At 40.1% G+C, this 14,921-nt stretch overlaps 1 protein-coding gene across 13 annotated transcripts in view; it reads left to right on the plus strand.

The window, feature by feature from the left end:
• The window catches only part of chl1b (cell adhesion molecule L1-like b), an 82,893-nt gene that overhangs the window by 46,224 nt on the left and 21,748 nt on the right, over positions 1-14,921 (plus strand). For 8 of the 13 annotated variants that reach the window (XM_033626300.2, XM_033626298.2, XM_033626291.2 and 5 more), the window contains exons 3-19: positions 1,353-1,370; positions 3,354-3,462; positions 3,661-3,851; positions 4,455-4,577; positions 6,388-6,558; positions 6,843-6,869; positions 7,007-7,118; positions 7,284-7,465; positions 9,400-9,531; positions 11,193-11,333; positions 12,266-12,377; positions 12,663-12,829; positions 12,910-13,075; positions 13,194-13,318; positions 13,682-13,783; positions 14,106-14,303; positions 14,524-14,594. In XM_033626300.2, coding sequence (XP_033482191.1) covers positions 1,353-1,370; positions 3,354-3,462; positions 3,661-3,851; positions 4,455-4,577; positions 6,388-6,558; positions 6,843-6,869; positions 7,007-7,118; positions 7,284-7,465; positions 9,400-9,531; positions 11,193-11,333; positions 12,266-12,377; positions 12,663-12,829; positions 12,910-13,075; positions 13,194-13,318; positions 13,682-13,783; positions 14,106-14,303; positions 14,524-14,594 — 2,147 coding nt within the window. The remainder of the gene's footprint in view (positions 1-1,352; positions 1,371-3,353; positions 3,463-3,660; positions 3,852-4,454; positions 4,578-6,387; positions 6,559-6,842; positions 6,870-7,006; positions 7,119-7,283; positions 7,466-9,399; positions 9,532-11,192; positions 11,334-12,265; positions 12,378-12,662; positions 12,830-12,909; positions 13,076-13,193; positions 13,319-13,681; positions 13,784-14,105; positions 14,304-14,523; positions 14,595-14,921) is intronic. The other 5 variants (XM_033626294.2, XM_078174397.1, XM_078174418.1 and 2 more) reach the window with 3 other exon arrangements.

The following is a 14,921-nucleotide window of genomic DNA, read 5'->3' on the forward strand; positions in this document are numbered from 1 at the left end:
GCTGCTCCAGGGACGATCCTTCAGTGGTGCTTCAGCAGCTACAGAAAGTGGGGAGTTAGATAAGCAAAGAAGTTGGCTGGGTAGGTGGTCTTTCAGTGTGGCTCAGGACACATAAGCATACACTATGCTGAAAGAATGTGGCCACATGTGGCCCAGACACCCTCAAATGTGGTGAGTGATCAGGTCCCAAGGCGCAGTGAGGACACATTGGGTGCACTCTCACCAGTGCTTAGAGTTTCCTCATTGTGATCCAGTCACCTAGGATGCATGTTAGTAACAGGTGTATACGGGGCCATTGCTAGTACACTGGAAAACATAGTTAGCTGGTTCAACCTAAAAACATAAGAATAATTTGTTGATTCGGCTCATGAGTTGTGAAAATGTGAAACCAACTGATTCAAATACACTGAACTTGAAAAAAAAACAAATTAAATTAACTAAACATGTCTTTGAATACATGTTATACACACGTGTTACACACAGCAAGTTTCCATCATGTTCAAGAGAAATCAAAGACCGGCTTCTGGATAGCTTTGCCCCTAAGGCTATGCATGCTGGGAAGCCTGCTATTATGCTCATCATGTTTGTTTGGCAACTAAATTTGATGAGTTTAGTGAGCACCAGAATATTCATTCAAATTATCATTTCAAGTCACAAGACTTCAAGTGAGATGAAGTTCTGAAATGATACTGAAAATAATATAAAACTTGATGTTTTACACTGTAACTATTCAGTTTAAATTGGCTGAATTTGACATAACAGACACTTAACTGTTCTTATGAAACACATTAAAAGCTACTTTAAGTCATTCATGAAGCAAGATGCAGTAGAGTACAAGGACAGGTTATGTAAAAAAGTCTTAAAATTGTTAATGCTCATCCACACAGAAGATGTCCTTGGTTTGAAGTGCTTTTATCAGAAAAAAAAGTGTTGAATAATTTAGAGGCAAATAAATCACACCAAAGAGAACTGTTACAATCATAAAGTATTCTGTGAATGGAATACATTTACAGCTATTATCTTGTCTGAATCAGTTTTTTGTTTCTTTTGTGTTGGGTGTGCGTGCATCCCAGTTTCCTTGGAAACGCATATCAAACCTCTCCCTTTAAATTATTCAAAATATCTCTTAAGGGCTTGACAAAGAACAGTTCAAACAGGTTTTCTGTAAAGGCAAACGTGTTTTAGGCTCTCTGATGTCACAATATCTTTTTAATTCAGTCTTCTGTTTTGCATTACTCGTGTGTGTTTAAAAGGGTTTATATAGCGAGTGCTTGTGACATGAAAAGATTATTCCCAAACTGCTGACTGTTTTTGTTTTGTTTATTTTCCCCCTGCTGCCATGGATTTTGTAGTTTTAGGTCATGTAAACAGTAAGTTCACTCCGCCATACCGTAGCTGGTATTAGTGACATCCTCGGCTCTCATCTGTTAATCTCCTTGGCTCACTGTTGAGCGCAGCAGCAGCTTTACAAACAGCCATATGTGTTGGATCTGAATCTCATGTGTCATCAGTCATGACTCCATAATACTGATATCTCAGCTTATAGGATAGGACTCATGTGCCGCAAGACTCATAGCATGTCCTCATTTTACTTCACACTTGGTCATACAACATTATTAACACTCATTGTGTTGTGTTTGTTCCATGCTTAGCACATGTCACAACTCTGACATCCTAAGATCATACAAGAACAAATAAGAGTTTTATGCCAAGATAAAACCATTGTAACAAAATAACATTTCAATTACAAAATTAAACATGTTTTATTAATTTTGAGTAAAGTTTTTGTCAGTATTTTATGACAAATCATGTTTTGGGATAGAACTCTGTACATAGAGACATAAAATAATAACCATCATAGAACAGCGGTTCCCAACCTTGGGTTCAGAAGTAGTCACAAGATGATTGAAGGGATAAGAAAGAAAATTCTATTATTTTTTTCTGCCGTTTTTGTAATTTTTGCTTTTTTTTTTTTTTTCATAAAATAAAAATAAATACTCTCCCATATATTCATTGGCAGCCCGCCACAATATACAGTAGTATCCCTCGCGTACTCTGGGCAAAGGGGCAGCAGAGCGCCAGGCTCAGTGAAAGTGAATTAATTCATATAGAAATGTAGCGCTCTATTTCTTAGAACAACAGCACTCTCATGTCAGTGCTGTTGTTCTAAGAATCGTTTTTCAGACCTACTTTAGAATCAATTGGCAGCCTTTCCATTGAAACTGTGTACCCCACAATCCAGCACTGGGTCTAACCTGTGTAATGGCAGCAACAGAAAGTTTACTTTTACTCACCTCTGCAGCAGCTTCTCCTCTAATCCATCAGTTTGATCTGTTCAGCTCTGATCAATCTGACCACAAACCGATTTACTGATCTGTTCTCCACCCTGCAAATCAAACTCACCAACTTGCTGCTTAGGAAAAAAACTCATGAAGAGTTCCACCTGCTGGATGTGCAAGAACCTCTGAATTCAGAAAGGTGGCAAAGAATCATCACAAAGGGACACACACACAGACAAAAGAAAAGCAAAGTTTTTTTACTTCAAGATTCTTAAAATCCTTTACATTAAACAATCTAAGCAGTAAAAATTACTCTTCGGTTGAACTGCTCACAAATATGTCCTCACAAAGGCTGTATAACCTGTGATGAGGGGTCACAAGTAGAAATTGCTTTGTTTATAGGGGTCATGGGCAGGTGAAAGTAGGCTGGTAAAATATTCAGTGCTGGCAGAGGGGAGGACGGGGTGCCAGCTGCTTGCCTAAACCAACATACAACAAGATGGCATTTTAAACAAAAAAACACATCTGCTAATGTTTGGTCAACATTTAAAATAAAACAAACAAACAAACAAACAAAAAAACAGTTAATCTCAAGCACATCATAAAATAAATCATAACTCATGGCATGAGGAACCACAACACATAAATAGAGCAGTCAGTGAGTCAGTGAGTCAGGTTCTCCGTCAGTCAACAGCTGCCTCCGAAGATGGTGTCTGTAAGCTCGCGCTGAATGGAGCTGATGGTTTAACTGACTTGACCGTACAAATCTACTGCAATCTGCAGGCTAATTGGAGAAAGGTACTTTCATCCAACAACTCCGTCTGCTGGTGGGCTTATGATGATGTCACACAAGTGCAACCTAACAGCCTGCAGTAGCATTCACTATTCCAATAGAAAGCCATTTTTCCCGTACTGGCAAGGACTTATATCTGTTCACTCCTGATCACTAGCCAAAAGGGTTAGGAACCGCTGTTGTAGAATCATGTTGAATATGAGATACTTCTGAGTAGAGCTCTGTATTGAGGGCCTGTGTTGTGTTTCTCACATTTTCATGCTGGTTTGTTTGTTGCCCAGTTGAGCAGCTGCCCGACATCACAGCTCAGTCACCCAGCTCTCTCATCGCTTTCCCTTTTGATGAGAGCTTCCCCATGACGTGTGAAGCCAAAGGGAATCCCGAGCCAGAGTGAGTACCAGGCCTTGCATCACTTCAGATGGGAGGAGGAGAGGATGGAGAGCTTGTTAGCAGCGACACACACCAATAACAAACAACAACAACACCAACATGTTGCATTTGTGTGCCTCGGTTATGAACTTTATAAAAAGAGCACGCTGCAGTCTCAGCTGAAGGACTTGACATTTCAATACTGGTTTCTTTATGTAGATTCAGATGGACGAAGAATGGCCAGGAATTCGACCCCTCTCTGGACCCCCGTCTGATGAAAGAGGAGAATTCGGGGACTTTTGTGATACCTAATAATGGGAACCTCACAGAGTACCAGGGAACCTATCGCTGTTACGCCTCAAACAAACTTGGGACCGCCATATCGAAGGAGATTGAGTTCATTGTGCCCCGTGAGTAACATACATCTGTGAGTGTGTGCATGTGTATGTGTGTGGTGCTCTGTTACAGTGCTTTCAAAGTGATTCAGGGCCAGTAGTCCCGTATAATGACTGCACCTCTCCATTGTGAGCTTTTCATTGTATTGGACGTGGCAGAAAGTCATTGAGGCTCCTGAGCTCTCCACCCCTTGCAGCATCTCATCTATAGCACCGTATTGGAAAAAGCATCGAGTGTGATCTGGGCTCTCCATCATTTCCTTTGCTACATTTTTCATTTTGTTCCCAAACACAGTACATAAATTCTCACAGAAAATCCACTCCAAGGGGGACTTTGACTAAATTTGGCTGGGCTTCAACCACTCAGCAGCAGTGACAAGCAACACACAATAGTAGAAGTGATGTCTGTTTTGTTTCTGCAGGCCAAGAAGTGAAAAAAATCACATAGAATTGAATCTACTGAATGATACAGAGCCCAGAAAACACATGCTATGCCTCCCACTAGATCCAAGAATGATATTACTGCCATCTCCTGGAGAATAAGATGACTGCATCTCATAATTATTCATTTCTGTCAGACATCATTGACTCGCTCTAGTTTCTGTCTCTTTTTACCAGATGTTCCGAAGTTTCCTAAAGAAACGCTCGATCCTGTTGTGGTGGAGGAAGGCCAACCCTTTGTTTTAGAATGTAATCCACCTAAAGGAATACCTCCACTGCAGATCTACTGGATGACTATCAGTAAGTCATATCTTTTATTTATCATAAATCTAGCACTTAGATGAATATTGGGATGCCCATTAGCTGATATACAACATCAGTTACTTTTTCTGGGGTCCACAGTAGTGTTGTAGTGTTGTGATATTAATTGAATATTTTAACATATTTATTATAACATATTTTTACACCTTTCCTTCTCACCCATGACATGCTGTGTTTAGAAATATTTAGACTGAAAAATGTTTCACATTTCTGAAAACTGAGTAACTTCAAATCCACATTGAAATTCATTTTTCAAACCCACAGAATATAATTTCAAATCTAATTAGAGATGCCAAAGTTTCCACAGGTACCAAATATGTCAGGCTGAATTCTGTGAAAACATGCATAAAATGTGTATGTGTGTGTGTGTGTGTGGTGTGTGTGTGTGTGTGTGTATGTGTGTCTGTGTGTGTGTGTGTCTGTGTGTCTGTGTCTGTGTCTGTGTGTGTGTGTGCTTCACCTTTCACATAGCATATTGTCTTAAAGAAAAAAATACAGCTTTAATGAAGAACTGCGGTGGACAAAGTACTAAAGGAATATTTTATTTCCCAAATAAAAATGTGTGTATCAATTACTCACCCTGTGTGATTTTTAAGTTGTGAAGAAAACATTGATTTTGCACGCGACTTTGGTGAATGAAGCATCCATAAACGGTGGCACATTCTTGATGAATAGAAGTAAATGGCAACCTATTTAACAACAGCAAAACTATATGAAAACATCCATTTATAAAATCTCACATAACTCGTGATTGAATAAATGAGACTTGGATTATACTGCACAAGTTGTGTAAGAGTTTGTAAATGGATATTTTGATATACTTCTGCTGGTGTTAGATGCCGACTCCCTTTACTTTCATCAAGAATTTTCTCAGTTTTTGGATTCTTTGTTCACTGCTTAGGCATGCAAGAAAAACAGTTTTCAGTGGCGAGTAAATGATATACATATGGTCATTTGGGCAAGCAAAGTGCTCCTTTAAGATCCGTTACTCAAGTGAAAGTATATTACAACAATGTAAAAATAGTAAAAGTTCTTCATTTAAAGTCTTACTTAAGTAAAGCGCAGATGTATTATGACCAAAATGTACTTAAAGTATCAAAATAAAACACCCATTTCTGCAGGAACATGTCCCATGTGACTAATATGTTATTATATGTGGCATTGTTAAATATATGCTAATGGATCAATGCCTAACCAGCATTTTGCTGTTACAGCAGGTGGAGATAGAGCTAGGTTCAACCACTTTATGCATATAGGTAAATGCCCCCTCAAAATAATCACAAGGTAAATCTGAGGGGTTGTGAGATCATTGATGGGGTATGAAAAAACTAAATTTTGCTATGCAATTTTTTTATATTTGCATGGATTTTTTCTGACCTTTGATGTTTCTCAGAACACCCTTGTTTATAATATAAAAATGCATTTTATTAATAGACTCAGATTCTGATAGAACAATTTTGTATATAAAATTTTAATCTAACAAAACAACGAGTAACTACACTGTTAGATAAAATTAGTGCAATAAAAATTACAATATTTCCCTCACAAATATGGTGATTAAAAGTATAACTCAGCATTAAACGATAATAAACTCAAGATAAGTACAAGTACCTCAAAACTGTACCATAGTATGACACTTGAGTTAATGTACTTAGTAATATTCTACCACAGCTTAACTGGGGGAAAAAAGAAGATTTCATTTATGTCAGACTTTCTCGTGGCTTATAAATGCTCTGGATGTAATACAAATAACCATAAACAAATGAAATCTTCCTCTTTCTGTGCTCAGATCTTCAGCACATAGAACAGGATGAGAGGGTGTCTATGGGCCTGAACGGAGACCTGTACTTCTCTCATGCTGTGGAGAAGGACAGCAGGAGAGACTATTGCTGCTTTGCCGCCTTCCCGCGAATACGAACCATCGTTCAGAAGACCGCCATGTCTGTTGTTGTGAAGACAAGTAGGTGTCACTTCAGCTCTGTTGTCTTTGCTTGAGTGCTGTTTTCCTCTCAAACCATCATGATGCAAACTGTGATTTGTTTTCAGAGCCCTGATCACCTCCAACATGTTCATTGTATCCATATTCACAGTTGCACTTCAAAAGGCATCCAAGTGTTATGCTGTCTTGTTTATGTGCATCTCCTTGGTTTTATGTTGTGATTATGATCTTGGTGATGTTTGTCATGATGTATCCATGCTGTCCTCATGTTCATTGTTTTTTTGTCTCATCCACCTTCACCTCAGAAAAAAGTGACACGAATCCTGACACTGGTAAGTTTTACGTTTTTAGAATCAAACACACTGGTGCTGTGTGTCACCTATAAACATCAGTGTGTACAGAAATGTATAACATGTAAAAGTGAAGAAGTCTGATTTCATTGTACTAATTCTCTGCTGTGCTTCCTCAGCCAATGCAATCCTTGAGAGAAGACCTTCTCTTCTGACGCCCTCTGGTGGCGCATCAGCGACACAGCTGGTCAAAGGGGAGGATTTGAAATTGGAATGTATTGCTGAGGGATTGTAAGTAATTACTTTTTTTAGTAACTTGAGTTTTGTGTACATTTTAACACTTTTATCAACATTTTAGGATTCTTGTTTTTCACCACATGTTTGTATCTCATCTGCTGTCATTTATTGGCAGCCTGTCATATTTTTTAGACTCAAACTTTGTCCTCTTTCTGTCAGTCCAACTCCACAGGTTGAGTGGGTGAAGATTGGTCATCAACTCCCAGTTAAAGCAAAACTGGAGAATCATGGGAAACTGCTGATTGTTCCCAAAGTTGAACTGGAGGACAGCGGGAAGTACATGTGCAAGGCAAAGAACGTACTTGGGCAAGTTGTCCATTACTTCACCGTGACAGTAGAAGGTAACTATAGCGTGCTGTGAAGTAACAGTGGTGTTAGCATGTCTGACTTATTTGAAATCATTATAATAGTTGCCATTTGAATAACAGACTGGTAATAGACCAATGCAAACTCTGCACAGAAGGGCTCACTCCTGGGATCAAGCCAGGAACCCTCTTGCTGTGGGGAGACAGTGCTAACCACCACACCACTGTGCAGTCCTATTTGAAATATATGTCAGTATACTGTTGGGTACTTTGGTCCAGTGGTTCCCAATCTAAGGATCAGATCCCTCTGAGGGTTCATAAGATTAATCTGAAGGGTCACATGATGATCAATAAAGCAGGAAAAGAGAAACATACAAAGTCCTGATAAACACATTTATATTCATATTTTGGACTTTTCCTCTAATCTTTGTTTTTTTGTGAAATATTAGGTAATTTGACTTCTGTGGGTCTCAACCATGTGAGAAGAGGGGAAATATCTCTTTGATGGAACAGCTAGCAGCTCAGGGCCCATGTCCACGTAGCATGTTTTTCTGAGTACCAGCATCTTTTCTTAATTCTTCCCAATGAGGAAAGAGCATATTAGGCCGCCTCTTCTTTCAGAGCACTCTGGCTTTCTTTTGCAGCTGTTCTAAGTGCTTCTCGTGTAAAACCTCTTTCAAAGAGGCACTGGTGTCATCGCTGCCACTGCTTTAGCTACTGTATATCCTGAGCTGTATAGTATGCCAGTCAGAAACTATCACAACAAAGACAGAAAAGCGTGGGAGCAGATCAGCTGGACACTGAATGCTGCTGGTGGGGATTGTGCTTTTATCATTGACACGTTCTAAGCTTGTCTTGTAGCTGTGTAGTCAACCCCTTGTTTTGTAGCGTTGTTTAAGCTGCATAGCTGGGTATTGTTGTCCAAGTGTGTCAGTAAAAAAAATAGCTGAGAGCACTTTTTTGATGTCACACTGGGATGGAGCGCTCGCCAGCGCCCCGTCACTGCTTTTCTGTCAAAGAAAAACACCGTGGACACATGCCTTCATAGAAAACTGAATTTCCAACTAGACACAGATTTTATGAAAGAGCTCACAAGCCAAAAAGGTTGGAAACCACTGGGTCATTCTTCAACTATACACTGTGTAGTGACATAGAAAATACAATGTTTCCTTTGGAAATGTACTGGAGTAAAAGTATAAAGTAGCAGAAAATGCAAACATTCATAAAGTAAAAGTACTTTAAAAGTGTGTGTAAATACATTACTTAAGTAAATATACTTAACATTTCCTTTAAATTTCAAATGTACTTAACTTTCCACCGCTGATGAAGTTAGGAATACACTGTATATGTGCTGTAGTTATTAAAGAGGATGTTCTGTAAATAAAAAGAAAGGAGCATCGTTATAGGCACATCACTGTACATGCAAAGCCACTATATACCTCCTTTTGGTGAAAAATTGTGCGTAATACACACCTACCTGATGATGATGCAGCTCAGAGTAAAGGCTTGTCTCCTGAATAAACCTAGAGTCATTGTGCAGGTGTTACTTTTTAATTGAATACATGTAAATAACCACAATGTCCTCTGCTTTGAATAGTTTCTATGGCTTTCTGCTGTGTTTTCTGCTATGCTCAGCATTGTGTCATCCGTGTCTGTACGGAGGTGTATCTGATTATACATGCTCATTAAAGGTATAATTTCACAACAATGTATGATTGGAATTTTTGCCTATTATGTTCTAACAATGATTGCGGGGAGACAGTCGGCAGCTGAAGTGCCTTTTGTGCCTCAGTGTCTGTCTGTCATGGTCAGACCTGTAAATGTAGCGTTTATTACAGCAGGACTCTTGTACCACGTAACATACTGTATATTGCACAACTGTTCCTGTGATTGCATCCACTCTCTGTAAATGCTTAGTGTCTTTCTCATAATGACACTCATCAGTTTGATCATATGCTGATTCTTCCCAGAGCCTCCAGAGTGGGTGGTTGAGCCTGAGAGTCAGCTCAGTATGATTGGCTCGGACGTGCTCATCAAGTGCTCTGCCACTGGGACTCCTCGGCCGACTATAACGTGGAGGGTGAACGGTGAACCTCTGCAGGGTCAGTCTCACTTTCAACTCACTTCACTGTTTTAAACCTTTCTAGATTGATTATGCTCTATGTATCGCCGCTTGTACAATGATGGGTGTATAAGATAACTTTAACACATGCATTGAGTATATATTGTCATTCATTTTTTTAAACCTCCGGCATTGGACTCGCTTTGGTGTTTCGTGTCTCCCACTCTTTCCCTTTCACAGACACAAAACCGCCCATCTAGACCGCTCTCCTGGGCAATACTGTATGAGCAAGCAAAGCGTGTGTTTATGTATCTGCAGGACCCCAGCCCACAACTATTTAGTTGCATTTTGCAAGCACTGAGCACAAGTGGGACTTGCAGATATTATTAATATATGAACTGGAGAGCTGTTAGTTTGTTTCCTGCTCTCAGTGAGTAAATCCTTATTTCTCCTTTCTGCTAACCTGGGCTGCCCCCAACTAAGAATTTTAGTAGTTGCCCAATAAGTGTCATTGCCCTCATGTTTCTGATATTAATTTAATTTTTAAATGATATATTTTGGGCGGGGCAACACAATGGTTTATATGTGGTTTATAGTGCACGTCACCCACTGAGCGAGCCGCCTGTTAATTACGCTGTCGGCAAAGCAGTAATGATTGTGCTAAGTGGCTAATGGACATGTAGCTACTTACATGTTTCAGATGATACAACATGTTTGTAGACGACGAATGAGTTTACATATCACCTTGGGTTCGTCCTTCACCTTCTTAAAATGATCCCACACTTTGGATTTCCTGCCCGACATGTTATTAACTAGCCTGTGGAATAACCGCAGGAACCAACCCTGTAAATGAAACTGTCTGACTGCTGTCCTTTCAAATTAAATTCCCACATGTTCCGGTCATATAGGTTTTAATTTATTTTGAGAAGGCACAGCTTCTAATAGAGTTTAACTTTTTTTCTTTGACTAAGCAACCAATGAAATATTGCCAACTCATTACCTTTCTGGTCAACTAATGTTTGGTCAGCTATTAGGGGGCAGCCCTACTGCTAACTGCTAATAGCTAACAGCTAACTTTTGACTGAAAGGCTTCAAGTTCACTGGTACACTTAAAAAAACACTTCTAACTCAAGACGAGCCGGATGCTTCAGAATAAAAGCACCAGTGGCTCTGCTTTGAGTTACTTCATTATAACAATACTTTATCTTTATTTCAGCAATACTTTATTTAACTTTATAGTAACAATACCTTTTTTTTTTTATTAAAATATTACTTTATTTTAACAGTACTTTCTTTAACTTTTTTGTAACATTACTTTATTTAACTTAAAAGTAACAGTACTTCAATTAATAGTTTAGTATTTTAGGAGTCTACAGTAGTTTTTATGAGATTTTAAAATATCAGATATATAAAGGGTATTGTGATAGAGCTTTAGAATATTGTGATATTATTTATAGGCCATATCTGCATGCCATACTTTCCACTTGAAGGTTAGTCCTGGTGACCTGGTGACTTAATATGTACAAAAAGGCTGAATGTTGAGGTTGCCTTGCTTTTCTTTTAGTCAGAAATATTACATAAAATAGGATAAAGTGTTTAGTGTAAGTCCAGTTTATCTTTAATGTATGTACAGTGTTGCAGCATGGATGTTGATGATGTGAAACTCTTGTATTAACTGGATGTATCTCTGGTCTATCACAGGTGCTCCTGCAGCCAACAGGAAGGTGTTCGATGACACAATCGTTTTACGTAACGCCAAAGAATCTGACAGTGCAGTCTATCAGTGTGAGGCCTCCAACAAACATGGAACCCTTCTGTCAAACGCAAACATCATGATTATGAGTAAGTACTTCTAGGTCTGTGTTCTCCCATCATGCTTTTACCAAGTACATGAAAACAAAGATTCTGTTGTAAAAAAGTATTTGTTTCACAGTGTTTGTGAGTAAGTGTCAGACTTTGCAGTGAGTCACTGGGAGACTGCTGACTGATGTGTCAAGCAAGAGAGCTGGTGCTGATGTTGGCATACGCCCATAAAGCAATGAGGAGCCCTGGGAAGGAGGGCTGTCTACAAGCTGTGCTCCTTCATTCAGGCTAGCAGTTCTCCCTGTGGAGCAACAAGCCCAGTTCCCTGCCATTTATATGCTAACAAGTTCTCTCCAATTCCATACTGATTTCAGGGCCATAAGATAAACATGTGCTGCTTTACAAGTGCAGATAAAAAACAAAATGTTGCTTTTTGTCGCTCCTGCACAAACGTAGGGAGTTTGTTCTCGGTGACACAGGAGTTAATAAAGCTGGACAGTCGCTGAATGCTAAGTCCCAGCGGCTGCCTTTGTAAACAATTAGCAGAGACAGACCATTTTAATGGGAGGCTTTGGCTACAACTGATAAGCCGCACGCGCTCGGCTAACTCATTATTCCATTGTTTTCTTCTTTGATTTCATTTTCGCATTTACACATTTCTGACAACCTGACAGCTGAGTCATTTTTTTGACACAAAGTAGCCTGCAATTAGCGCTGAGGGAAAGCAACAGTGTTGTCGCCTCATTTAACCCATGATTACCCGCCTCATTTCTCCCTGTTTTGTCTGGTTTTAAGACTACTAAATTAGAAACCTGATCTTGCTTGGTGTTTTACTGCCTAAAAGTCCTGAAAGTACAGTAGTTAAGGGCCACACCTGGGCTCCTCTACAGTGGAATATTGACATCAGGGCATCCTGTGCTTTTCTAACAATCTTGGATTGATGATTATATTCTGCTGCTTGGTCTTCACAGATCTGCCCCCTATGATACTGACCAAGGATGGGGAGGATTACTCTGCTGTGGAGGGGAAGGGAGTGGTGATGCACTGCACTGTCTTCAGCTCTCCTCCTTCTACAATCACTTGGTAAGTGTGCAGTTTGTTCCTGTCTCCCACACACCAGCAGAGAGCAGTAGATCTCAACTGTTGGGTACATACAGTCCCTCTGTATACAGCGTGTTTCTTTATTGGTCACCTGCTGTTTCTTTAAAAGTAAGTCTTTCACTCAACATTTATGTTCTGTTCAGTAACTTTTAATTCTTCTTTGCTGCCACAGTCCAGTCTTTATCCAGTCAGACTCCAGCTGTGTTCATATTTAATTTGGCCTTAGAGTACTTTGAGTCTTTAATGCTCTTGCTGAATGTTTTCCAGGAGCAAAGACGACTCCTCTGAATCTGTGGAGGGACCGAGGTTTGCAGTTCACGACAATGGTTCACTGGAGATCTATAGCTTGGAGAAGGATGACACGGGACAGTACACGTGTTTAGTTAAAAACACAGAGGGAACGTCCGCCATTGATGCCATGCTCTATGTGAAAGGTAAACAGTTTTACCTGTAAAAGTGTTTGCAGTGGCTCACAGTCCTTGAAATGTAACTAATACGCTTGTGCCTGTGGAAGATCCCACTAGAATAGTCGTGGCCCAGGAGGACCTGCAGATCTTAATAGGTACCACGGCCCAGCTCTCATGCCTCGCAGAGTACGACAAGTCCTTCAGCAACGACTTTGAGCTCCTGTGGGAAAAAGATGATATGGAGATATCCCTCAACTACACTGAGAATTCAAGGTAGGATACTGCATTTTATTTTATTTTTTACAGCACTGCAGACTTAATCCTAGCTGGAAAGTCATTTCACTTTTCAGTTTTGTCAATCAATACTGCGTCTCCATCTTTCTGTCAACAGATACTTTGTGGAGGATGGTATTCTACAGATTATCAATGTAAGCCACAGTGACCAGGGTGTGTACACGTGTGTGGCAAGAACACCAGTCGACCAAGACTCGGCTTCCGCTCTGCTCATGGTGTTAGGTGAGCTAACATACAAACAATATTTTTGCCCTCGGCCATAAGATCAGAGACCCCTGGTGCTACATTTATGTATGACACAATCATAAAGGGATCAATATGTCAGGAAGCCAAAGCAGAGTGTGAACATGCAGACCATTGCTTTATTGGTGCAGTGCTGTGCCTGACAATCAGCCTTTTGAGATATATTTGACATCTTCAGTCTTAAAGAAATAGTGGCAGCTTCTGCAGCGATGCAGCTCGTTCCACATCCTCTGGCTCTCGGGATGATTCGATTGAACATTTGTTCTCATGGCCTTTTTTTTTTGCTGTAGAGATTGATGTGTCTGTGATTTTCCAAAGCCATGTTGTTGTGATGGTTTTCAGATGTCCCTGATGCTCCTGAGTACTTGGTACTGTCTGAACACAAGAGCAAAAGTGTGAAACTGAAATGGATCCCCGGGGACAACCACAACAGCTCCACCACAGGTAACAGGAGCATCTGTGTGTGCAGGTGTCACTGGAGTACATACTGAATCAGTGCCTCTTGCAGTGAGTGGTATTAATATGACACACACATTTTTAGGGCATCATTCTGCATGTAAATAGATTTGTTTGATACCATCTTGTACAATATGAGTCTATTATTGATTCATCCAAGCATGAGTTATGATTAGTCTCCCTCAGGGATATACAAGCCCAGAGCAGGGTTTGAGGAGTTTTCTGCACAGCTGGTGGTTAGATAAGCAATCCTCTGGCAAGAACCATAGCAGTGAGGGGCCGCTCTGATTGTCTTTCTGCCTGTCAACAGAGTTTATTATTGAGTACGAGGAAAGCCAGTGGGAGCCAGGAAACTGGAAGGAGCTGCTCCGAGTACCCGGGAACCACAACTCTGCCGTGCTCAAACTCCACGGCCACATCGACTACAGCTTCCGAGTGTCTGGTGTTAACGCCGTAGGAAGGGGTCCTCCCAGCGAGCCCACAGAGAGATACAAAACCCAGCCATCAGGTCTGAGGCTTCCTGCTTTCATTGTTTGTCATACTTTTTGATAAGGTCCTCCAGGCCACTTGAGCTGCCAACACGGCTGCTCTGTGAACTTTAAAACACTCACACCCGCTACATAATTGATTCCACTCTTGTTGAAAATCTGTTCTCTTGTGTGCCTTTTTCACCGGAGATTTCTTCCACTAACAATAGCGACAAAATCTATATTCTTTCTTTTCTGCAGCTCCTGACAAGAACCCTGAAAATATCAAAATCGAAGGTCATTTACCACATGAAATGAATATCAACTGGGAGGTAAGAAATAGAGTTTGGTCTTTTATTATCCTCTTACTGCAAATTCTGTAATGTCAGCTACCTTTATACAGTGGATTATTCACATCTGCTGCAGTTTTTGGAAGTCAGAGAACAGAGATGAAGTTTTATCAATGTTTCATAGGCAATTACCAATAGGAATTTAATTTAATACAAATGGCCCACGTTTGATATTTCATTCTGTGGTTCAGATCTTTAGAAAAGCCATTTTCTGGGATCACTCTGAATGTGTTTCCATTGAAAGCTGCTCCTTTTCTTTGATTAGAAAGAGAAAGGAGAGCTCTGAAAAGACTTTTTCTTTTAACACAT

This window comes from Epinephelus lanceolatus, chromosome 1 (assembly GCF_041903045.1).
Source record: "Epinephelus lanceolatus isolate andai-2023 chromosome 1, ASM4190304v1, whole genome shotgun sequence".
In the NCBI taxonomy this organism is placed as follows: Eukaryota; Metazoa; Chordata; class Actinopteri; order Perciformes; family Serranidae; genus Epinephelus; species Epinephelus lanceolatus.